This window comes from Magnolia sinica, chromosome 17 (genome assembly GCF_029962835.1).
Source record: "Magnolia sinica isolate HGM2019 chromosome 17, MsV1, whole genome shotgun sequence".
Taxonomy (NCBI): Eukaryota; Viridiplantae; Streptophyta; class Magnoliopsida; order Magnoliales; family Magnoliaceae; genus Magnolia; species Magnolia sinica.
The window spans coordinates 4,285,874-4,311,396 of record NC_080589.1 but is presented as its reverse complement, the minus strand read 5'-3'; the positions used below and the strand labels follow the sequence as shown (position 1 = coordinate 4,311,396).

The window sequence follows — 25,523 nt, the reverse complement described above, 5'->3', positions numbered from 1 at the left end:
TACCTGAAGCATCTGACACGGACACACCTGAACAGGCGGTTGCCCGCGCCAAACGAGCTGAAGATGAACTCTTGTGTCGAGGACACATTCTGAACGCGCTCTCCGATCGCCTGTATAATTTGTACCAGCAGACGTCATCAGCAAAGGAGATTTGGGCGGCTCTAGAGTTCAAATACAAGGCTGAAGAAGAAGGTACCAACAAGTTTCTCATCGCCAAGTATTTCAACTTCAACATGGTAGATAACAAACCGCTACTGCCCCAAATCCAAGAACTACAACTAATAATAAATAAAATCAAAGCCATCAAAATTGATCTTCCTGAATCGTTCTAAGTCGGGGCTATAATTGCTAAATTGTCACCGATGTGGAAAGACTATAGAAAGAAGTTACTGCATAAAACTGAGGACTACACACTGGAACAAATTCAGAAACACCTCAGAATTGAGGAAGAATTCCGTAATCGCGATAGAAAAAATGATAACGGGAATACCTTGTCCAAGGTACATGCAGTAAAGAACACTAATAGAGATATGCTTGGTTTTCTCTAAATGAAAGTAATACTTCTACGTATATGGTTGAATCCGTTGGATTGTGGCATGATAGACTAGCCCATATAGGGTATAGTACCTTAAAGTTCATAGCTAAGAATGATTTAATCACATATATAGATAATGAAACCGATAAATGTGAAGTATGCATACGATCCAAAATGACGAAAAAATATTTTTCAAGTGTTGAAAGATCGCCTCAAATATTGGATCTTGTGTACAGTGATTTCTGTGAGTTAAACGGCATTCTTACTTGTAGAGGTAAAGGGTACTTCATAATCTTTATAGATGATTGCTCTAGATATATGTATGTTTATCTGTTAAAGAGCAAAGATGAAGTATTGAACATATTTAAAATATATAAAACAGAAGTAGAGAATCAACTAAATAAGAAGATAAAAATTCTCGGTAGCGATAGAGGAGGAGAATACTTTTCAAATGAATTCGATAAATTTTGTGAAGAACATGAACTGATACATTAATGTATAACGTCATACACATCTCAACAGAACGGAATAGCTGAAAGGAAGAATAGAACATTAGTAGAAATGGTCAACTCAATGCTGATAAGAGCAAAGTTGTTACTAAGTCTATAGGGTGAGGCACTGCTTGCAGCATGCTATATTTTAAACAGAATTTCGTTTAAAAAATATAAAATATCTCCATATGAAATATGGAGAGGTAGAAAACCTAATTTAGGATATCTTAAAGTGTGGGGGAGTCTTGCATATTACAAAACCTCTGATCCAAAAAGAACTAAGTTAGGACTAAGAGCTATTAAGTGCGCCTTCGTAGGGTATGCACAAAATTGTAAAGCTTATAGACTACTAGATATAGAGTCTAATACAATAATAGAATCAAGAGACGTTGAGTTCTTTGAGAACTCACTATCCTTGGAGTTAAAGGATAATAAAATCCAAACTCCTAATAAAGAACCAGATAGCACAGCTCCACAGATAATGAAAGCTTCTGTTGAAACTCGTAGGAGTCAAAGGACAAGAATAGAGAAGAGTTTATGAGATGACTATATAAACTCACAATGCATCATTTTCCATCTTATAGAAGGAGATAGAGAAAATGTTATAAGAAAAATACCTATAGTTATGACTATAGAAGATGATCTTAAAACATATAAAGAAGTTGTATCCTCTAGAGACTCATCTTTCTGGAAAGAAGCTATAAACGATGAAATGAAATTCATACTGTCAAATCAAACATGAAAACTAGTAAACTTACATCCAGATTTTAGACCCATAGGTTGTAAGTGGGTATTTAGAAAGAAATATCACACTGATGAGACTATCCAAACCTTTAAAGCTCGACTAGTAGATAAGGGTTTTAGACAAAAAGAAGGGATAAATTACTTTGACACATACCCTCCTATAGCTAAGATAACATCCATTAGGATATTATTTGCGCTAGCTTCCATACATCATCTTTACATCCACCAAATGGATGTAAAGACCGCATTCCTGAATGGTGACCTCAATGAGGAGGTATACATGGAACAACCTTAAGGTTTCGTTCTACCAGGAAATGAAAACAAAGTATGTAGATTAGTCAAATCTTTCTATGGATTAAAATAAGCACCAAAACAGTGGCATGAGAAGTTTGATTCCAAAATACTATCTCATGGTTTCATGCATAATGTAGCTGACAAATGCATATACTCTAAAGTAGATGGTAGTTGTGTCGTTATTATTTATCTATATGTTGATGACATGTTAATAATAAGTAATAAAATGGAAAGTGTGACTGAAACAAAGAGTTTTCTATCTTCCGTATTCAAAATGAAGGATCTTGGACAAGTTGATACCATCCTAGGTATCAAAGTTAAAAAATATTGTAGGGGTTATGCTTTGTATTAATCTCATTATATTGAGAAGATACTAAACAAGTTAACCATCTAAATATAAAAGAAGCAAAGACCCCATTTGATCCAAGTATCAAGCTAAAAGAAAATACCGGAAGAACAGTTGCACAATCAAAATATCCGAGTGCTATAAGGAGTCTTATGTATACTATGCAATACACTAGACCTAATATCGCATATGCTATGAGTAAACTTAGCAGGTTTACTAGTAACCCCAGTACTGAACACTGGAATGCAATCAGTAAATTCCTTGGTTACTTAAAAGCAACCAAAGACTTGTGATTATTGTATTAAGAATTTCTTGCCGTATTAGAAGGATATACTGATGCGAGCTGGATATCGAGTGCAAGGGATAACAAGTCTACTACAGGGTGAGTTTTCACCTTAGGAGGTACAGCTATATCTTGGGGATCCAAGAAACAGACTTGCATAACGCACTCAACTATGGAGTCTGAATTCATAGCCCTGGTTACAACAGGCAAAGAGGCTGAGTGGCTAAGAGATCTTCTATTAGAAATATCTTTCTGTGTAAAGCTTATATCGGCCGTGTCACTACATTATGATAGTGAAGCCACATTAGCTAAAGTCTATAGCGGCACATATATTGGTAAGTCTAGACATATCAGTCTTCGACATGATTATGTTAGATAATTGATTCGAGATGGAATCATTGCTATTTCCTATGTGAAATCAAGTAATAACCTGGCAGACCCTTTTACTAAACTTCTACCGAGAGAGGTAGTAAAGGCTACATCTAGAGGGATGGGGTTGAAACTCTTCAACCAAAGTTTCACCAGTGATGGTAACCCAACCTAAAGTCAGAAAATCTCTAATTTTGGATTTAATGGGTAAAAACAAGTCACTGATATGTGAAAAAAATTTCAGCACTAAAATATAAAAAACCTTATCCATAATAGATAAATGCTGAGCGTTACGGAAAAGGATTGAGTCTTAAAACTCTTAATGAAATCCAGTCTGTAGGACAAGTCTCTTATAGTAACGGAGACATTGGAAAGATTTCACCTATATAAACGTAGAGATGGTGCCGTCTTTCATGAGAGTTAGGAGTTTTCTTTCGGGATCGTTCACAACTTATGATAAGCACATGGCCATTAATTGTCTGAGCAAGATTGTGGGAACTCTAACAAACACATAATGAATATGTGTGTGGTTTCTCCGACTCTATTATTTAGGAATAACTGGTTCAACGCTGCGGCTACCAGTCATTTCGACAGAGTTTTGACATACTTACACTAAGAAAAGATTAAAAACGAAAGATATCTTTCTTTATGCATATAAGCTAATTATTCTGGTAGAAATGTTTAATTGAGAAAATATATATTTTTTTAAAATCAAGTGGGGGATTGTTGCCAAAAATATTGATTTTATTAAAATATATTTTAATAATAAAAAATAATATATAATATATAAAAAGTTGTTTGAAAAAACATTGTGTTATGGGTTTTTTGGGAATAGTCCCACATTGAAAAAAGAAAAGAAGAAAAAGTACTTTATATGAGAGTGGTAAAGTATTATAATACTTACCCACATGGTAGAAAGGAGAATGAAACTTGAGTGTTCTGGAACACCCGCGCGCGCGCGCTCGGGCTCGGGCACGGGCTCGGACTCGAACTTGGACTCGGACTCGGACTCGGTCTCCGGCACGGGCACGGGCACGGGCTCGGTGCGAGGGCGTGGGCATTTGAGGCAGTGTGGCTGTAGAGGTGCTAGTGGCACACTTCGCACGTCCGCATCTTGTCGTAGAGGGTCGCTTCTTTGTGACCTTGAGCGAATAGGAGTGAGACATGTGCGAGTTGCGGTGTGATTAAGTGGCTAAGGCAGATAGATGGCTAGACAAAAATCTAGAGGCCTGAATGAGAGTCTCTCTGAATATATAGAGGCTGGAAATATAACTGTTGTACAAATGTGTAACAGCTATGGACTTGATTGCAAGAGTTATGCAGAAACTGCTGCATGGCTAGCCCAACAGCTAGAAAACGGCTAGCTGCTGTCTCACAACAGTCAGCATGCAGCAGATTAATGGCCATGCACAACAGTCAGAAAATGGCTAGTTTTCTCCAACAGCTAGAAAACGGTCATGGGATTTATTTCCCTGGACCATAACCCCCAGCCACCATAGCCTATAAAAGGAGGGCTTGGATGGGTTTCCAAACCATCTCTCAACCTACTCCAGCAGACCCATACGAACTAAGCCTAAGTCACGCTTCTCATATATAGTAGTAATTCCAGTAGTATAGCAAGGTTCGTCTGAACCATTGCTTGAGAATTAGACCAGAAGTGTGGTCTAGAACATTCATCTGAACCAGTAGCTGCTGAAGATCAATAAAAAACAGACCAGTGCTGTGGTCTAAGTTCCAAATATTCTTCTTCTCTTTTTTCTTATTCTGGGATTTTTTTTCCTTCTTATGTATTTTTGTCAGACTGTGTAACAGAGTTCCATTAGTGGGCCTTCGTGTTTGCTGAATGCAGACCCACATCATTTTGATTTTTCAGGTTCCATATTTTACAGAAATATTATAATTTTGTATAATTTAGTAACATAATCACGAATGTTCCTATGGCGCGACCCACCTGAGACCCGGATTGGCTTCAGTTTTTGGGCTCATGCCATAAAATGGCCCATCAAAATGGATGAACAACTTAAATATAATACACATACATCATGGTGGCCCCCACATTTAAGGATCTACCGACATCGATGATTTGGGGATCCACCTAAGTCATGCCCCTCTCCAACGGATGAGGATTAGCCACTGACAGGTGAGCAGTGAGACTAGCTACTGAAGTGATGTCACCAAGTTTCGTGGCCCCACCACGATGTATGTATTGTATCCACACTGTCTATACATTTTTAAATACAAAACATACGTCACTGAACTTGGTGATGTCACTTCAGTAGCCGGTGTCGCTGCTCAACCTGCCATAAGCTAATACGCGTCCCTCTCTTACAGAAGCGGATTGGCTGGCGTACAACACAGCAGATATACAGCTGTTGCAGCTAGTGTCGTGTGAAGATGAGCACCGACACTACTAGAGCTCAGAGTTGTACAAACGGTTCAAAGGAGATCAAAGTTACATGAACCCTACAGTAATGTATTTATTATATCTACAATGTTCATCTATTTTTAGAAATCATTTTAGAACATTATTCAAAAAATGAATCATATCCAAAGATAATTGGATCACACCATAAATAGCCGCAAAGTTAATAATTTTCACCGTTAAACAATTTTTAGGGTCCATCATAATGTTTATCTTAAATCCAATCTGTTCATAAGGTCACAAAGATCTGAATGAAGAGGAAAAACAAATTTCATATTGATCCAAAACTTTTGTGACCCTTAAAAGTGTTTCAATGGTAGACGTTCAATTCCCCACTGATTTTTTCAGTGTGGTCCACTTGATAGTTAGATTTATCTTATTTTTCGTCTCAAGCCTTAAGACGAGCTCGCCAAATGGATGGACGGTTTGGATATAACACATACCTCATTATGAGACCCATAAAACTTGCTGACATAAATACAGCTGCTACACAACTGGTGTGAGGTACACCAGCCAATCCGCTTCCCTCTCCTACATAATACCATAGTCCCTTTTCGTAAATGGGATTGAGTGACTTAAGAAGCAATGATACGGCAAGAATTGATTGGATAACATATCTTATTAAACATACAAATCATGTTGGAAAGTGGTAGAACATATTAAGAGGTCGTTTGTCATTGTGGATTGGAGGGGGTTTCCAATCCCCTGGTTGTTTGGCAGCATAAAGTAACTCGGGGTTGCAAATCCAGGTGGTTTCCAATCACCTCTTTGAGAGGGTTTGCAATCGACGGTGAGAGCTTGAATTATACCTAAAATCATTTCAATAGTTGTAGGTGTAACATGTGTGACACTATACACTATTATTCTATTGGGCGCATAGCCTACTAATGATGATTAGTACCGTCCAAACATTGTCCATGTAAATCAGTTATGTCTAAAAATTGTCCAGCACCGTCCAAACACTGTCTATATAAATCAACGATTAAAAAATCGTTGGTTAGTCACTCAAACATGCTCTTGTGCTTGTGGCCCATCTGAGACTTGGAATTTCATCATTTTTGGGCAAAGCATATATTTCAGCAGGCTTATCACAACCATTGTATCAAAAGTTACATATCTCACTAATTAGAGATATTAAAGTTATATTAGTAATTAAATTCAAATCCCTGTAAATATACTACAGATAGGTACTTTTAGATTGAAGTTGATTCACACTCCGAGGCACGAAACGCACTAGGAGGATTGCAAATCCAAAGGGTTTCTAATCAGGGTTCCGAATATAAGGGGTTACAAATCCATGCTCCCAAACATGCCCTAAGTAGTGACCTTTCACAAGGAACATATCATGTTAGCTTATTTTATATCTTGAGCCTAAAATTGTAGTATATCCAAATCTCAAGTGGGCCACATCAAAAAAAATATTAATAATCTACCATTGAAACCTACCTTAGGTCCACTCGATCTAAAATTTTCCTATGGCGTGGCCCACTTCAGCTAGATATGCTTAAATGTCCGGCTCGTGCCTTAAAATAGAAAAACGTACGGATGGTTGGAATAAAATTTAAACATCAATGGCCCAACAGAGTCCAATCATCACAGTAGATGTCACTGGCGTTGGGCTAATCTGTAATCCTTTTGAAAGTGGCTCGTACTATATTGCACGTGGGCTAGTCCAATGGGAGCTTTCCACCTCAGCCTTACCGCTGTGGTGTTCATCCGCCGCCATAGCCAAATGGAAACGGATTGGCTACTCCCCCTGCCACCAGCCAATGGCTGGTGGTCGGTGCTCCGTGGGCCCACCATCATGTATCTATTTCATCCATGCCGCCCATATATTTTTACAGATCGTTTTATGATATAACCCAGAAAGAGGTATATCCCAGTCTCAAGTAGACCACATTACAGGAAACAGTGTTGAATGAGCGTCGACCATTAAAAGCTTTCTGGGGGCATAAAAGTTTTGGATCAAGCCTATCTTTGTTATTTACCTTAAACTGGGTCTATATGACCTAATCAACATATCTGGATATCCGATTATTATTGTTTTCCTATGGTGTGGTTCACCTGAGATTTATACCCTTCTCATTTTTTGGATAGAGCCCTAAAATTATCTTAAAAATGGATGAACGTGATGGATGAAACAAATACATCATGGTGGGGCCCACAGAGCACCCACCATCAGCCACGGGGCTGGTGGCAGTGGGAGTAGCCAATCCTTTTCCGATCAAATCAACCAAATCCCATTCTAGTACGGTAACGCTAATGTGGTAAGATTTAATTGGTCAAGGCCACGTGGGACGGTCGATTACCTGATTTCAGACATGCTTTTGGTAGAGCGATACTTGGCTGCCAATGTGAGTGTGACCTCGACCGTGGGGCCCACCTTGATATATGCTTTGTAAATCCATGCCTTTCATCTGTTTTTTCAGCTAGTTTTAGAACATATTATTAAAAATAGAGCATATAAAAATTTCAGGTGGACCGCACCACAGGAAACTGTGGTTGTTGAATGCTTACCATTAAAAATTTCCTAAGTTCCAACGCAATGTTTTTTTGACCATTCAAACTGTTGAAAAGGTCACACAGACCTGGATGAAAGTGAGAAACATATATCAGCTTAATCTAAAACTTTCGTGGCCCACAAGCGGTTTTTAATGATGAATAAACGTGTTTCCTATGTAGTGGTGTGTTCTACCTTAAATTTGCGTAGCTGGAAAAACAGATGGACGGCGTGGATATGAAATGCAGTGGGCCCTACCATCGGGTCGCACCCTCAAATCAAATCTCGCACAGCAAGCGGTCACAGCACTCGGTGTTTTGCAATTCCTTACTGTTTTTTAATGGTGCGGTCCACTTGATTTTTACATCCACTTTTGGTGTAATGCCATGAAATGCGCTAGCAAGACGGATGGACGGCGTGGATACAACACAAACATCAGGTGGGCCCCACAGAGGATATCAGTTCCTCCATCCGGTCGCCGCAGGCGAATCCGCCGCCTCAGTTTCTCGTCACTCTCCATCACTGCAAACTCACCCCTATTTTCCGAACAATTTACTTATTCGCCCAACGCCCATTTTCTCTGCGTAAACACCCAAACCCCCCAACAATTGACAAAACACCCCCCTCCAAAACCCCCAAAAATTGATAGAACACCCCACCCAAATGGCTTCTGGCAGCAGCAGGCCAGCCCAGACCTACTCCTCCTCCGGAGCGAGCAACATCCGTACACCGCATACCACCGAAACGACCTCAAAAGCCATCGCCCAATACACCGTCGACGCCCGCTTGCACGCAGTCTTTGAGCAGTCGGGCGAGTCCGGCAAGTCCTTCGATTACTCTCAATCCGTCAAAACCACCAACGAATCCGTCCCCGAGCAGCAGATCACCGCATATCTCTCTAAAATCCAGCGCGGCGGCCACATCCAACCGTTCGGATGCATGATCGCGATCGACGAACTCACCTTCCGGATAATTGCCTACAGTGAGAATGCAGCCGACATGCTCGACGTAATGCCGCAGTCAGTCGTTCCCACCCTCGACCACCCCGCGCTGCTCGCCATAGGTGCTGACGTCCGGACGCTCTTCACCCCCTCCAGCGGCATCCTCCTCGAGAAGGCCGCGGGCGCCCGCGAGATCACGCTCCTGAACCCTGTCTGGATCCACACCAGGAGCTCCGGCAAGCCGTTTTACGCGATCCTTCATCGGATCGATGTCGGAATTGTGATAGATCTGGAGCCTGCGCGGACTGAGGATCCTGGGCAGTCCATAGCTGGCGCGGTCCAGTCGCAGAAGCTCGCTGTCCGGGCGATCTCGCGGCTGCAGGCGCTGCCTGGTGGCGATGTCAAGCTGTTGTGTGATACTGTCGTCGAGCACGTGCGGGAGCTCACCTGCTACGACCGGGTCATGGTGTACAAGTTCCACGAGGACGAGCACGGGGAGGTCGTCGCCGAGAGTAGGCGGGATGACCTGGAGCCGTACATCGGGCTGCATTATCCGGCCACCGACATCCCTCAGGCGTCGAGGTTCTTGTTCAAGCAGAACAGAGTGAGAATGATCTGTGACTGCCACAGCACCCCGGTGGCCGTCTTCCAGGATGAGGCGCTGATGCAGCCCCTCTGTCTGGTGGGGTCTACCCTGCGGGCTCCACATGGCTGCCATGCCCAGTACATGGCCAATATGGGTTCCAAAGCGTCGCTTGCTATGGCGGTCATCATCAATGGCAGCAATGAAGAGGGCTCTGGCACCGCTGCGGCTGGCAGCGGGCGGAATTCGATGAAGCTGTGGGGCCTCGTCGTGTGCCACCACACTTCTCCCCGCTGCATCCCTTTCCCGCTCCGCTATGCCTGTGAGTTCCTCATGCAGGCGTTTGGGCTGCAGCTCAACATGGAGCTGCAGCTGGCGTCTCAGCTGGCAGAGAAGCATGTCCTCAGGACGCAGACTCTCCTCTGCGACATGCTGCTCCGTGATTCCCCGACTGGGATCATCACCCAGAGCCCCAGTATCATGGACCTTGTCAAATGCGATGGCGCTGCCCTCTATTACCAGGGCAAGTACTACCCGCTCGGCATCACCCCGACGGAAGCTCAGATCAAGGACATTGCCGAATGGTTGCTGGCCTCCCATGGGGATTCAACGGGTTTGAGCACGGACAGCTTGGCTGACGCTGGGTACTCCGGTGCAGCCTCCCTCGGCGATGCTGTCTGTGGGATGGCTGTGGCCTACATCACGCCAAAGGACTTCTTGTTTTGGTTCCGGTCCCACACGGGGAAAGAGATCAAATGGGGCGGGGCGAAGCATCACCCAGAGGATAAGGACAATGGGCAGCGGATGCACCCACGCTCGTCATTCAAGGCCTTCTTGGAAGTGGCCAAGAGTAGGAGCTTGCCATGGGAGAATTCAGAGATGGACGCCATCCATTCGTTGCAGCTTATCCTGCGGGACTCTTTTAGGGATGCCGAGGGTAGCAATTCAAAGTCCATGATCAATTTGCAGCTTGGGAATTTGGAGTTGCAGGGGCTGGATGAACTGAGCTCGGTCGCAAGGGAGATGGTTAGGCTGATTGAAACGGCGACTGCCCCAATCTTTGCAGTCAATGCTGATGGGCAGATAAACGGTTGGAATGCAAAAGTTGCAGAATTGACGGGGCTCTCAGTGGATGAAGCTATGGGGAAGTTGCTGGTTCATGACCTTGTTTATAAGGAGTCCGCCGATGTTGTTGACAAGCTTCTATATCGTGCTCTAAGAGGTAAGTCATTTTATACTCTACGGTCAGTTGTTCTTGCGAAGCATTGAACATCAACAATCAAATAATGTGAATGAGATGATGCCCTTTGCTATGTGTTTCGTATTTTGATGGCTACATTATCTATGTGAAACCCATTCTCAGAACAAGTCTGGGTTTTTTGGAGTTTGTTGGTAAAGGGCGTGTTTGGGTGCTCAATTGAAATGAATTTCAATAACACACTTCATTTATAAGGAAATGATCAATCTGGGGCTAGCTCCACTCCACTCAAAACCAGTCACAGCCCCCAAATTACCATTATTGGCATTCAAGTCCTACTAGAAGCATGCGCAATTGCAATTAGAGGTTTGCTTGTCATTATGAATTAAAATGGTCTCCCACATTATGACCATTTCCTCTCTCGTTGGATTGCTTTATGGAAATTCAATTACTTGAGCACCCAACGGACTCTAATATTCATTAGGGCCCATTTGGACACACCCTCCAAAGGGGCTTTCGAGGCCTAAATGCCGTTTTGATCCAAATAGCAGTTGATATTTTGCATTTGGATGCACTTTGCAAACCCCCATCTAATCTCCCGCTTGACAAAATAGGCACTAAAACACAGACTCGGGAAAAAAAAACCCAATCAGACTGGTTTTTGCTGAGTCAACCGAAAAGGCAGGCTTGCAACCCCTCTGTTCAGAAACCCTCTTTTGGGGAAGTGCGTGTAGATGAGCCCTTTGTCAGTTGGGGTTATTAGTCATTACGCAATAGAACAATATGAGAATTCTTCAGCTAATCCTCTGTTTCAGTGCGAAAGACGTTCATTCATCAAATTCAGATAAATGCAGGTGAAGAAGATAAGAATGTAGAGATAAAGCTAAGGACATTTGGGTCACAACAACCTAAAAAGGCTGTCTTTGTAGTAGTCAATGCCTGCTGTAGCAAGGATTTTACAGGCAACATTGTAGGGGTGTGCTTTGTTGGTCAAGACATCACTGGGCAGAAAGTGGTCATGGATAAGTTCATTCGCATACAAGGTGATTACAAGGCCATCGTACAAAGCCCCAATCTGTTGATTCCGCCTATATTCGCTTCTGATGAGAACACCTGTTGCTTGGAATGGAACACGGCTATGGAAAAACTCACTGGTTGGGGAAGACAGGACATCATTGGGAAGTTGTTGGTTGGAGAGGTCTTTGGCAGTTGCTGCCGCCTTAGGGGTCCGGATGCATTGACGAAATTCATGATCATCCTGCACAATGCAATTGGAGGGCAGGATAATGACAAATTCCCATTTGCATTTTTCAATAAGAATGGGAAGTACGTGCAAACTCTCTTGACGGCGAATAAGAGAGTTAATATGGATGGCCAGATCACCGGGGCCTTTTGTTTCTTGCAGATCGCCAGTCCTGAACTGCAGCAAGCTCTAGAGGTTCAGCGGCAGCAAGAGAGGAAATGCTTTGCAAGGATGAAAGAGTTGGCATACGTCTACCAAGAGATAAAAAATCCTCTATGTGGAATCAGATATACTCACTCACTCTTGGAGGCTACTGTTCTCACTGACGATCAGAAGCAGTTTCTTGAGACCAGTGCCGCTTGCGAGAGGCAGATGATGATGATTGTAAAGGACGGTGACTTGGAAAGTATTGAAGATGGGTGAGTTCCTTGTTTAAGTTTTTTATGTCCCTTCTTTTGGTAGGGTGTTGAGGGCACTTCCTCAACAAACGCCCATGGCATGACTTGATCCCAGGTCATACCCCTGAGAGCACATATAACTCAGCTACTAAGCTGCTTGGGTAGTTCTCAAGTCCATTTTTATCATATGAATTCCCTAATACAATGTGTGTATAATTCTTGGCACCATAATTTGGTATGGTTTAGGTAATGTTAGGATGTTAGTAGCAATCATGGTCAGTTGGTCTTCCCAACTGTTTTCATGCATTTGGTGTTTGGGGTGGTGCAGTAAATGGAACCTGCATTGAACATGCTAGTGTTTTACTGCTTTTGTTGCCTTAAGTTGTGGCTGGGACTTGGGAAGAGGATGGAATGTTGTGATCTCAATCAAGATTCGATGCTACCACATCTTGTTGGCCTTCGGAATCTCAAAATATGCAAATGCATCCTTAGCTTTTCTTTCTTTCTTTTTTCGGGATGGCGAAAGACTTGGGAGGGATTAGTAATGAACCATAATCTTGGAGATCTTTTTTATTTTAAAGCGATGCTGGCTAGCTTGAAATCCAAATCTCATTCCTGGGTTGATGATTGGCAGTCACTAGTATTGTAACTTGATGTCCGAAAGCTCGAAACCATCTTAATTGCATTCAAGCTTCAGTATGATACTTGTGTGATCTTAAAACGTAATATAAAACCCTTAAAGAAGAAGAAGAAGAAGAAGAAGAAGAAGAAAAATCTTATAAGCTTCATCATCTGATCCTTATCCCAACTAATTGGGGTTGGCTAAATGAATCCTTTTCCACCACTCTATCAAGGGCCACACCTGCAGTCAGTTAGACCATAGGTCATCAAGTGTTTTCTATGGCCTCCACCCATGTCCTTTGAGACCTTTCCCTTGCTCTGTTAGAGCCTTCAACTTGCACCAAGTCACTCCTAACTAGCTTAGTTCTTGCTCTCCATTGCACATGACCAAATGGGGGCTTATATCTATACCATATTTGTGGATCGATTTAGGGATTTTCTGTTGAAATCAAAGAATTGGAGCCCGACCAGGGACCTGATTTGGGGAAATTTAAAAAAAAAAAAATGTTAAAAAAATATATTTGTTTATTGTTATTGGAATCTGTTTATCTACAGATATTGGGCATGAATCGTGATTGATTAAATTCTTATTTTTCAACCTTTTTTTTCTTTCTATTTTTGGGCATTTTCCGACTTCTGTTTTCTAAAATAATTTTAGGGAAATATTTTTGTTTTGGACATAAATCTATAATATGCACGGACTTATAGTCGGAATGTCTTATATGTGTTTTACACTTTCATTATTATGATTTGATACATATTTCATAGTTGATACTTGAATCTTGGTAGAGACAATGTAGTGTGTGAGTGATCCAGGGTTCAATCCCTGGTCGGGTTACCTTAAATTTATTTATTTATTTATTATTATTATTATTTTTTTATATGATTTGATACATATTTCATAGTTGATACTTGAATCCTAGCAGAGACAATGTAGTGTGTGTGAGTGATCCAGGGTTCAAGCCTTGGTAGTGTTACCTTTCAAATAATAATAATAATAATAATAATAATAATAATAATAATAATAATAATAATAAAATCTAACATGCATACATCAATATTTTATACCCAAAAAATCAACATCATGCCATATAGTAATTCAACCCACCGCCATAGCATTCTTACCAAAGAGTGGTCCGATACACCATTGAATATATGAACAAAACAAACACACACACACACACACACACACACATGTATGCACGGTTTGCCATTGGATGAAGTTGTGGAGTTGCAATTAATCATTGCCTTCTCTCTTGTTTAGGATGGGAAATTGGAGCCCAGCCTAGGTTGTTAATCATTGCCTTCTCTCTTGTTTAGGATGGGAAATTGTGGCCCAGCCTAGGTTGTTTTGGGCCCATAGTTTGAACTGATTGGACTGGAACTATACAAGAGTCTGATTTTGCCCACCCCAGCTGGCCCATTTTCCACCCTACCCACGGTTATGATTTTGCCATCCTAGTTTTATTAGCTATCGCCGAGATGAGTGATTGGAAATGAAAATCCCTGAACAGCCACACATCTAACCCGAAACAAGCTTCCATTGTAATTGCTTACTTTGTATGTTCCATGTGTTCCTCCAGACTACACATCCAAACCCTCGTCTCATGAGTGTTCTTGCAACTCCTGTTACAATTTACTGCTAATTGTACATGACTTACTAATCACCCTTAGTAGATGAGACTTCCCTCTAGGGATGTGGCGGTTATGTAGGTCTTAACTATGAACATATCACAGCTCTTGGTTGTCTGATTATCATAAATAAACTTGCAATACCATTGTCCATGGCATGTTTGATATTATTGCATTTCTACTACGCAACATGTAGTAATTGTCCTTTTTTTTTTTTTTCCTCTTTCTTGTACCAGTTCTTTGGAGCTTGACAAGGGTGAGTTTCTACTTGGAGATGTTATAAATGCTGTTGTTAGCCAAGTGATGATTCTGCTGAGGGAAAGAGGGTTGCAATTGATACGTGAAATTCCAGAGAAAATCAAAGTGATGGCCATTTATGGTGATCAAGTGAGAATTCAGCAAGTTCTGGCAGATTTCTTGCTGAATATGGTGCGGCATGCACCATCTCCGGGAGGGTGGGTGGAGATCCAAGTTAGACCAAGTTTGAAGCAGATGTCAGATGGCGATACTGTGCATCTCGAATTCAGGTCTGCTGGCCTAACATTACTTTGTTATGAGAATATAGACATGCTACATTTGCTTTGGGCACCGGATCTGTCAGAAAACCTATCCTGGTGTGGTCTAGGCCTGGATTTTGAACTTTGTCTGGGCCTGGCCAGGCTGGTTGAGCCAGGCGTATTCAGAATTTTCATTTTGCTTATCCTGGGCTCAGCTTATTGGTAGTTGGTGATACGATAGAATGCCATTGAAGTTCTGAAAATGTCAAGTGCTTTAGTAATGGAAAGTACACTATTTTTTAAAAAGGATTTATAGGTGCTGTTGCACCAGAATATGAGGAGTGTCATGATGTGCCGGTCCATAAAGTGGCACTGTGGTTTGGTGATCTAGACCATGCTCCATCCATCCTGACCATGCGATTTTTGTTCTTTTTCAGGACTGTCTCTGTAGTTGTTTCTTAACAATCTAGTTGCAGTCAAATGAATGCAGGGTTAGGATCTTTCAGTCGCTGAGATTTTTGTGGCATCTCTCTCTGGTGGGGCCATCAGATTGACAGCATGGTTAACTGAACTGCAGGCCCCACTTTTTCAGACAAGCACATCAGGGAGCTATTCGTGCCATGATCTATCAGGACCCTATTATTTGATTTGTTGATGAAAAGCTACTTTCAAGAAGTTAATCTGTTATCCATGGACTCAACTTCTCCTAACAATTTAGGTTCTGTTGGTTGTAGGATGGTTTGCCCCGGCGAGGGCCTTCCACCGGAACTTGTCCAAGATATGTTTCATAACACTCGATGGGCGACCCAAGAAGGCCTGGGCCTGAGCATGTGCAGGAAGATTCTAAAGCTGATGAGTGGTGAAGTTCAATATATCAGGGAGTCTGAAAAATGTTACTTCATCATAGTTGTTGAGCTTCCCACTCCTCAAACAGGCTCGAGGAGTGTGAATTAGGTACAAGGCGTTCACTTGGTTTCCCTGATTTAACCATTTTTGGGGCCCAACTACGCTTCTCCTGCGTCACTTTTCCCCCCAAGGAGTGATTAATGTTGCGATCCCGAGTCTTCAGGTGGATAAGCTCACCTTTCAGATCATGTCCAATACCTGTTGAAGAAAAGAAATCCTCCATTGGTGTATCCACATCCTCAACTCTGCTCATGGGTTATCAGCATGTCAAAGGGTGTGTTTGGTTGCACCAAATATCATGAAATTTCATGCTATTTCCTGATTAATTAGAAGTGCAATATCATGAAATTTCATGATGTTTGGCGCAACCAAACACACCCAAAGCAAAAGCGTATTGTTGTATAAGAAATCAATTTGCAGTTTCTATATGGTAACTGATTCTTGATCATGCCGAAGGAGTTGCCAACTTTCACCACTACGAGATGCTGCCATTTGTCATTCGTCCTTGGTGGATGTTCAAGATGCAATAGTATATTTTGTATAGTTTGTCATGGAGGCTTGCACGCTGTGCTAGTATGGAGATGGTGTGGATGCATTCTACCTCTGTTGGAGGTTTGCTTGAATACATCCCAATGTATTACAACACGATATGCTGGGACTACATCTGTGGGACCTGTGGCCGTGTCTGTAATCCAAGCTGTTGATCTGACAAAATACAACGCTGAAGGTGGCTGCCTCAAAAATCTTCAAGATTGGGAAATCTTATGCTTTGAACCAATGGCCTACAAAGCAACAGTCAAGGTGACGTATTCATCGGAAAAAAGTTAAATAATCAAAGTGCTAGGGAATTCGACTGGAAAGTTCCTCTACTAGTTTTCTATCTATGTGGAGACCAATCTTGTAAACAGTTTAGATCACCGGGACATGGCCCCAGATCCAACAGATATAGTCCTGATGTATCATATCATAATACGTCGAGGTGTATTCGGGCAAACCTCCTCCTTTTGTATAATAATGTATTATATAATATTATTGTTTGTATGATGTGTTGTTTGAGATGAAATGCAACTGGAATATCTACAGTTCTCCATGTCTTTTTTGTCTAGGCCTAGTAGGTGGTTCGCCTATTGTGCTTTTGCTCAGATATATCTATAACATTCTCTAGGCAAACTGTGATCTTCTCTGCCAAGGAATTATACTCTGCCTGCTAGTGATTGCGCCAGCCACCACCATCAGATAAAGGAGATGGGTTGATGTCAGGTGGGCAGCTGGTTGGGGAGCTTTTGCCAAGCTACAATGAGAAGCCGACCCTGAAGTATCCAGGATGATGATGATTATATTTGTATCATGCCACAAATATAATAAGATGCATATGCAATATTCTGTGTTTCTCTGAATGATATGAAGCTTTTCATGTACATTGGCATTTTCTTTGTATTACAATTTTATTTTATTTTTATTGTACTACAGAGCATGTACTTCTTTGAAACTTCTCTTTCATACAGCCGTTAATTGTGCAAGGTTCCACATCCGACTCTTCTACAGGCACAGAGCATAGCGGCTAAAGTCATCAAATCCCTTTAAAAGTGGATTTTGAAGGTATGATCTCATTTAAGAAAGTTCTCCATTCAATTTTTATTTTTTATTATTATTTTTTTTCCCTTTGGCCCTCAGATTTGGCTTCTGACATCTCTGGTACTACACATCCGACAACAAAGATGGGGAAGAGTGGCATAATATATATTATGTCTTTACATCTATTCATCATGTGAAAGTCTAATTGTTTACTGCAATCACTTTTTTTTTTCCCTTTCTAATGTCCTGTTTTGTAGCCACAACCGATGGCTCAGCATATTGTTTGCAGCGAACCCTCCAAGTTCAATTTCTAATTTTATTTTTTTTAGGGTGCGTTTGGTTACACCAAATTTCACAAAATTTTGCACCAAACCTATTTCTATTACATACTACTAACAAAAATAAAAGAAACTCATTTTTAGACTTCTACCAAACAGGGCCTTATAATTACTCTGATAAAATAGTCAGGGAGGTCCACTTGCAGTAAAAGTGAAAAAACATCACACGATTGTAACATGCAAGCTGCTCATCAGTTGGGCCCACACCATGTAGACATGCTGGCCTGAAGTTCAGGGCTATCCAACTAATCAGGTGGGCCAGTTGTTTTTGTATGTTCAGCTCACCTGGGCCATGGAATCTACATGGTAAGGTCCACTTGATGAGTGGCTTGGATCTTGCACATGATGACACATATGGCTGCGAATACTGAGAGTTTAGTCGATAAACTGGCGGCTTAATTTCTAGACGTTGGTCATCTTTATCCATTCATCTCACCAGCTTCAGTCTTTTTATCTTTTTGTTTTTTGTCTAGGAAAGTATATCTTGTCTTTCTGAACCAAGGTCGGGGATGTCCCCACATCACGGTGTAGCTATCATATACATCATGGTGGGACCCACATTATACAACTCTATTGGGGGGGGGCTTGGGTGTATATGATAGGTGGGCCCTAGTATTTTTTAGACTAGGGGCTGACCGAATGAAAGCTGAGTGGCACAGGTGCATGTTTAATAAAGTAATTTTGACTGTCCCTTTCATTGTCCTCAATCTTGCAGCAGATAATCACCATTGATGTTGACATTTTTGCCCCTCTCATCAGCCTCATGTGATCATCATGGTGACCATCTTTTGCACGGAGTGGATATTTTACATGTGGCACATTGGCTGGAAATGGCTGTATTTTTTTTTAATTATTAATAATAATAATTATTATTGGGTTAGCTTGTTAGTACACACCCATGTCAGTACACACACTCCATGTTAGCCACCCCCGCTAGGGATCGATACCAAGACCTCAAGTGTTGAACGAGGTATCTCCACTCAGTCTGCCAGTTGAGCTATGTATCTAGGTGTGAAATGACTGTATTCACTTCAAGCCTGAAAATAAAATGGGTAAAGCAGAGCATGATGAATGATAGGCAGGCACTTAGAAATCTAATTGAAATCAAACCAACGGGGTTATGGGTAATCCGTTTGGATGCATCATGAACCAAAAAACTAAGATTCTGTTTGGCAGATGTTAAGGCTAAGTTCATATTAACAGTGATTATGTATTAGACATCAAGATCTCCAATACGTAATTACTATAAAATAAAATGAAATTAACTCATTTTTAGATGTCTTACAAACAGGGCCTAAGCTTCTTCTTTTTACCCCATCTGACCATCAGATTAGTAAACAGCTACAAAATGAAAAATATGCAATGGTAATTGTTCCAAAAGAGGTGCCTGTGTCTGAGATCAGCCCCCATTGAATTTCCTACTGGAAATTAGTGCTAGGAGTGTCAATGGACCAGGCTAGGGGTAGAGGGGTGGCCCTATAAGACAAGTTACATGTATGATAGGTGAGTATGTCTGGCGGCCCTATAAGATAAAGATAAATTATATGCATGATAGGTGAGTATGTGTTTGCGAACCATCATACTCTTCCAAAGAATCAAAGTTTTTCTATGGCATACCTGCATCAAATAAGATTTATTCATCTACCGAGTGTCTGAGATGACGGTCCTATGATTCCTTTATGAAAGCAAGGATCCATTTGTATGTGCTGACAAATTCCAGATGTGGATTTGAAACCCTTGTTTTGCAGCATGTTTGTAGTGCACCTACAACCTCTGGTTTGGGACCCACCTGATGTTTAAGGCAATAAATATTCGTTAGACTGCAGGTAACCTCCCACCACAGTTGATAATTGACCATCGACGTTACACCCTAATGGGCCCTAAGGAGATTATGCATCCACCAACAGTTGGTCCTTGCCTTTAATGGCCCCCAGTTGAAACAAAATCCTATCCGTACGCACAATGGCCTTCAAATGGGCAACTCAGGTGTAATGGATTCAGCTTCTGAAACCAATGGCCAGGGTCACCAGTTCAATTAGATTTCAACCTTGGGCCATACAAGGATAGGATCCACTGAATGAGTGGATCAAATCCATCCAATGTTTTAAATATCGTTATCGTGTAATGGATCGCACCATTGGGATACGGATATATATCGGTTATTGCATGGGATATATTAGTTGTATTGTGTAATGTATTGTTGTTGTTGGGAAACATGGCAACGTTTGAAAATTCGTTGATTTTTTCAATGAAATTTTAGGGATTGTTGGAAAAGACATCAATACACACTTTGAAATTAAAACATTACAAAAAATAAAAATAAAAATTGTACATAATAAAGGTTTTCTTTGTATGGAGTCCTAATATATGCACTTTCCAACTGAACTGATGCAAGTATATTCAAAATCTATTCATATAATTTATAAACGATAGAAGACATGTATGGAAACACAAACAATATGTTCAAAAGCAAAAGAAGAATCACTATATCAAGTTACATACATGTTTAATTTTGTGTTTGGATACAAATATTACAATCGATTTGCGAGAAATTGAGAAATTTTGATTTTTCTCAATTTTCCGTAACTTGACCCATCTCCCCCAAATCTCGAAATTGAAGTTCTAAATCCATGCTTTTTCTGGAAAACACGAAGAATCATAGATTTGTAACCATTTAATACTGGTTTAACGTGATTTACAACAAAAACATGGATCAAAAATAAAAAATGCTCACTAGATTGAATAGCTGAGATATATCAGCACTACCTATATGTTCCATATCACACATATAGGATACAAGATATATTGTAGGATATATCGGATGATATCGTTAATATTTAAAACACTGGATCCATCAGACCTGCTGAAGAAGGCTCATTCCTGATCCCGTGCCACCGCAGCCTAGAAACAAAACTCAAAGAAACAGGGAAAGCCCAAAGAGAGAAGAATGAATTTGGACAAAATCCTAGGAATTACTCTATTGTTTAATAATAACCTGAACAAGTTGTAGGCCTGCAAACTTCAGAAAAGTAGCATTTGTTTGTGCCGCACATGCTCAGGCCATTAAGGTTTTTCCAGTTCCAGGGTGTCCATAAAGAAGTACTCCTTTTGGTGGACAAATTCCTAATTTCTGAAACCTCTCTGTGGGTTATAGGAAAAACAATAGCTTCAACAAGTTCTTGAATCTGCCATGAGCAGCCTATTTCTTCCTACTAGCCAAGAAAGCACCTAGGCCCCATGCAACCAAATGAGATCCGTCAACTCCTTCGATGCATTCGATTTCTGCAAACAAATTGCCACCTAATGGGATAGGATGGAGAAGTTAACCAGACTTCTCCTATCTCCGCAGGCAAGATTCAAGAATCCCACTCTAGCATTGGAGGCAAACAACTCCAAAGAAGGTTCAGCAGCCAGATCATATCATCCGTCTCGATCTCCAATAAACTCCTATGACATATGGAGGAACTATACCACCGACGCTCTGTACAAAGAATATTCTTTGGTGAACCAACCTCTGCGTTTAGTAACAATGGTAATCTATTTGCTTTGAATGTCAAGATGGGACTCAAACTACAATCGTGATCGTGAAAATGGACAGTTAGATTCTGATCTTGTGGCTGCTTTACCCAGAGATTCACATCCCACATACATGCTTATCAGATTCTATCAAACTATACCCAGGAATCTTCATCAAGCCTTTCTCTTTTGCAAATGCCCTTATTCTTGATACATCACTCCATTTACCAGCCTCAGCATATAAATTCGACACCAGTGCGTAAGCACTTGAGTTTTCGGGCTCTACATCTAGAAGTTGCCTTCCAATAACCTCTGCCAACTCAGTATTTCTATGAACTTTGCAAGCTGAGAGCAAAGAACTCAATGCACTACCACAGTCCCTAGATGGCAAATGCTTCAGAAGATCATATGCTTCTTCCAGTCGACCTGCTCGACCGAATAAATCAACCATGCATGCATAGTGTTCTTGACTAGGAGTGATGAAATGATCAGCATACATGGAACGGAAGACCTGTTGACCCTCCTCAACAAACCCAGCATGGCTACAAGCAGAGAGTACTGAAGTAAATGTTACCTCATCAGGCTCAATATTCTGTTCTTGCATTCTGTTAAACAGAGTCAATGCTTCTATGCAATTCCCATGCATCCCATATGCAGCAATCATTGTGTTCCATGAAGTCCGGCCTCGCTCTGTCTTGTTGTCAAATAGAACTTTGGCAATATCTAACCTACCACACTTTGCGTACGTCATTACCAAAGAATTAATAACAGGAATATCACTCTCCAAGCAAATTCGATACACGAACCCGTGAACTTCCTTCGTTCGTTTCAAACATCCTAGCTGTGAAAAGGCCTGAAGCAAACTCAAGAGAGTGACAGAATCGGGCTCCTCTCCCATTCCTCGCATTAGCTGAAACAATGTTAGAGCTTCATCAGTGTGCCCATGATGTACATAACCCATCATCATCGATGTCCATGACACCAAATCTTTGTTCGTTATTCTGTCAAACACCTGCCTAGCATTTTCAATGTGCCCGCATTTTGCATACATATGTAGGATCTGATTTGCAACTTCAACTTCAGTTTCAAGCCCATATCTCACAATGTAACCATGTATCCACCTGCCTTTTCTTATATCTACAAGATCAGAACATGCAGAGAGAATGCTAAGCATTGTTATAGGGTTTGGTCGGACACCTGCTTCAATCATCTGAATGAACATTTCAATGGCCTCGTTAGCTAACCCACTTTGGTGATAACCAGATATCATTACATTAAACATGATAACGTCCCTTGAGTTCATACTATCAAACAATTGTCGGGCCTCATCGATTCTATTGCATTTAGAATACATATCAATCAAAGCAGTGATCAAGACTACATCAAGATGGATGTGCATTCTAATCATGTGACCATGGATGCTCATTCCCTGGTGGAGGAGCTTCAATTCTGCACAACCCAAAAGCAAATTTGTTGCAGTGATAGAGTCTGGTTCAAGGTTATCTTCCTTCATGGCATAGAAAAGGTCCAAAGCTTCAAATGACTGCCTGCTTTGGACAAGGCTCCCAATCATAACATTCCACAAAGCAACACTTCTGGACTTTGCTCTGATAAAAATGGATGCTGCAATGTTAGGAGCGACGCATTTGATGTACATGTCGACAAGACTCGTCTCAAAAATTTCATCAGAAAGATCAATCCCTCTTCTAATTGCGTAACAATGGACGGATTTACCCTCTTCGAGTGCTCCTAATCGTGCTGATGCCTGAAGCAAGCTCACTAAGGTCACCCGGTTAGGACTCACATCTTCTCCTCGCATATAACAGACAATTCTAAAAGCCTCGAAAGCACGTTGATCAGCTATTTGTGAATAACCAGTGATCATTGCTGTATAAGCAACGACGTCTCTCTCAGAAATTTCCTCGAATGCTTGCCGTGCATCATCAATAAACCCACATTTGGAATACAACACAATAAGTGACGAGCCCACGAATCTATCGCTATTTAGCATAAACTTGTGAGCATCTACATGAATTCCTCTTCCAAATTCAACAGCCCCGAGCTCGACACAACTCTTCAAACCAAATGTAATTGCAGAACTATCTATACCAACTTTTCTATGCTTCAAATCCGAATACAGCCGCAAAACTTCGCCGAAATGGCCAGCTCTGAAGTACCCAGTGACGACTGAATTCCAGAGAGACAGATTTTTGTTAATGATTTTATCGAATATCCGTTTTGAATCTGTTAAGATGCCGAAACTCGAATAGCAATTCAGCAGTTTGGAGGCTAGGAAAATGCTACTTCCCAGCCCACAAACAAGAATGCGAGCATGAATCCTCCTAAGAGATTCGATATCCGGACTCCTTTCCAGCAAAGAAACAAATCTCTCCGCAGCGTATATTTCTTGAGAGGTGGGTTCACCTCTTCCAAAACTAGAACAGAAATTTCTGCAATTTGTCCTGAGTTTCAAGGGCAGAGAGAAGAAGGTCAGCCTGGAAGGGTTTTTCTTGCGTAATAAACAAAACCCAGATGGGAGAAAGGACATTTTTATCAGAAATGCATATTCACGAAGTCCTTCTGGAGAAATACGTATTGGAATTCCACCAATAATAATCTTTTCCCGAAAAAATGTGTCCTTTTGTGTTAAATCGGGTCGTTTGGGAGCTTGGAATTCGAAGTAATCGAGAGGAATTGGAGAATTAGGGGCATTTGGTGGCTTGGAATGAGAGGTAATTAGAATCGATTGTAATTGGAATCCTCAACCAAAGGGCATTTTGGAATCCTCTCCAAAACAAATGAATCATGAAGAATCGGAATCCTCTCTAACGGCTAGATTTTATACCATTGGAGGGGTTTTCTTTTAAAAGAGTATTCACCCTCTCAACAACATCTCTCTCCCAAAATCGCCGGAATCCAGAGCTTTCATACCTACTCTGAGGTGTTTCTCTCTCCCTGCCTTGCTCCTTATCGCCGGAAATCTCAAAGATCCCCGTAAATGCAAAGCTCGCCGGCAATCTAACTGCGCGGCTCCCCGTACCTACTCCGACGTGTCTCTCTGTCGCCACACTCTGGCAGTGTGATGAATGATCCGCAGGCGAAACTTGGGGACACGGATTGCGTCGCTGTACACGAACCGAGTTAGCTCGCTCGGAAACTGAGTTCGAGCCGAGCTGGTTTTTTTGAGCTCGAAAGAATTTCATACTTGGCCGAGCTCGACCCCGATCGAACCCCAACTCGAATCGAACCAGTTCGGTGACTCCATTATTTTGATATTGATATTGCTCGTAAGTGTTTGATGAAATGACTCAACGGAGTGTTGGCCAATGGGGAAGAAGGTATGGATATAAAACAAATACCCTTGTATCTTGATTTTTATGTTACCTACCGAATGTTTGATGAAATACATGTAAATCAATGGTGTTGCTTTACATTTCGTGAGAAATTGAAGGTGCACTCCATGTGTTTGAAAAAATGCTACAGAGACTTGATCTTAGCTCGAATTGGCCTGAGCTGCTGACCGAACTGAGTCAAGCTGGCTAGTCAAGCTCGAGGACCAAGTTGAGCTGAGTTCAAGCTGGGTCAGCTAGTGGCCGAGCCGAGCTTGGCTCGACTCGGTTCAACTCGTGTACATTGGCTCGGCTCAGTTCAACTCGTGTACACCTCCTACCCCGCCTGTCTCTAGCCACAACCAGTCAAATCTGTGTGGGGCCCATCATGATGTATCTGTTTATCCACGCGGTCAATCCCTTTTCTCAGCTTGTTTCTTGGGGTCACTTTTGGTGGAGGCCTAAAATTGAGTTTATCTTATTTTAGTTAATAGTAATTATGTATTAGAAATCTTGATGCAATTGATTGGGTCAACTGAAGTGTCGATTGGCCTGACCCGCTTGTAAGGTAGGCTTAAGTCAGGTTGGGCTGTGGTCGAGGGTGTGGATCGAGCAGTCTAACCCAACCCACCCAAAGGTGGTGCATCAATGGACTAGGCAAGATGTCTTGCTTTGTAACTTGAACTTAAAATAGGCAAACTATAGTTTTGATTCATTATAAAAATCAAGATAAACCAACAGCAATAGATGGAAGTGAGCACA

General features: G+C 41.4%; 2 protein-coding genes across 3 annotated transcripts; one reads left to right on the top strand and one right to left on the bottom strand.

Annotated features, from left to right (window-relative positions):
• Positions 1 to 8,303: 8,303 nt before the first annotated feature.
• LOC131230279 (phytochrome B-like) lies at positions 8,304 to 17,093 on the top strand. 2 transcript variants are annotated; one of them, XM_058226115.1, is made up of 4 exons: positions 8,304 to 10,730; positions 11,522 to 12,368; positions 14,837 to 15,127; positions 15,832 to 17,093. In XM_058226115.1, the coding sequence occupies exons 1-4, from the start codon at positions 8,648 to 8,650 to the stop codon at positions 16,049 to 16,051; spliced, it is 3,441 nt and encodes a 1,146-aa protein (XP_058082098.1). In that variant the 5' UTR covers positions 8,304 to 8,647; the 3' UTR covers positions 16,052 to 17,093. The 2 variants fall into 2 exon arrangements, with proteins under 2 accessions (XP_058082098.1, XP_058082099.1); XM_058226116.1 differs by having other exon boundaries at positions 8,306 to 10,730; positions 11,561 to 12,368.
• A 3,285-nt stretch (positions 17,094 to 20,378) lies between these two features.
• Positions 20,379 to 24,056, bottom strand: LOC131231377 (pentatricopeptide repeat-containing protein At2g03380, mitochondrial-like). Its single transcript, XM_058227543.1, has one exon. It carries the CDS (start codon positions 23,978 to 23,980, stop codon positions 21,551 to 21,553), a length of 2,430 nt encoding a protein of 809 aa, XP_058083526.1. The 5' UTR covers positions 23,981 to 24,056; the 3' UTR covers positions 20,379 to 21,550.
• Positions 24,057 to 25,523: the final 1,467 nt, after the last annotated feature.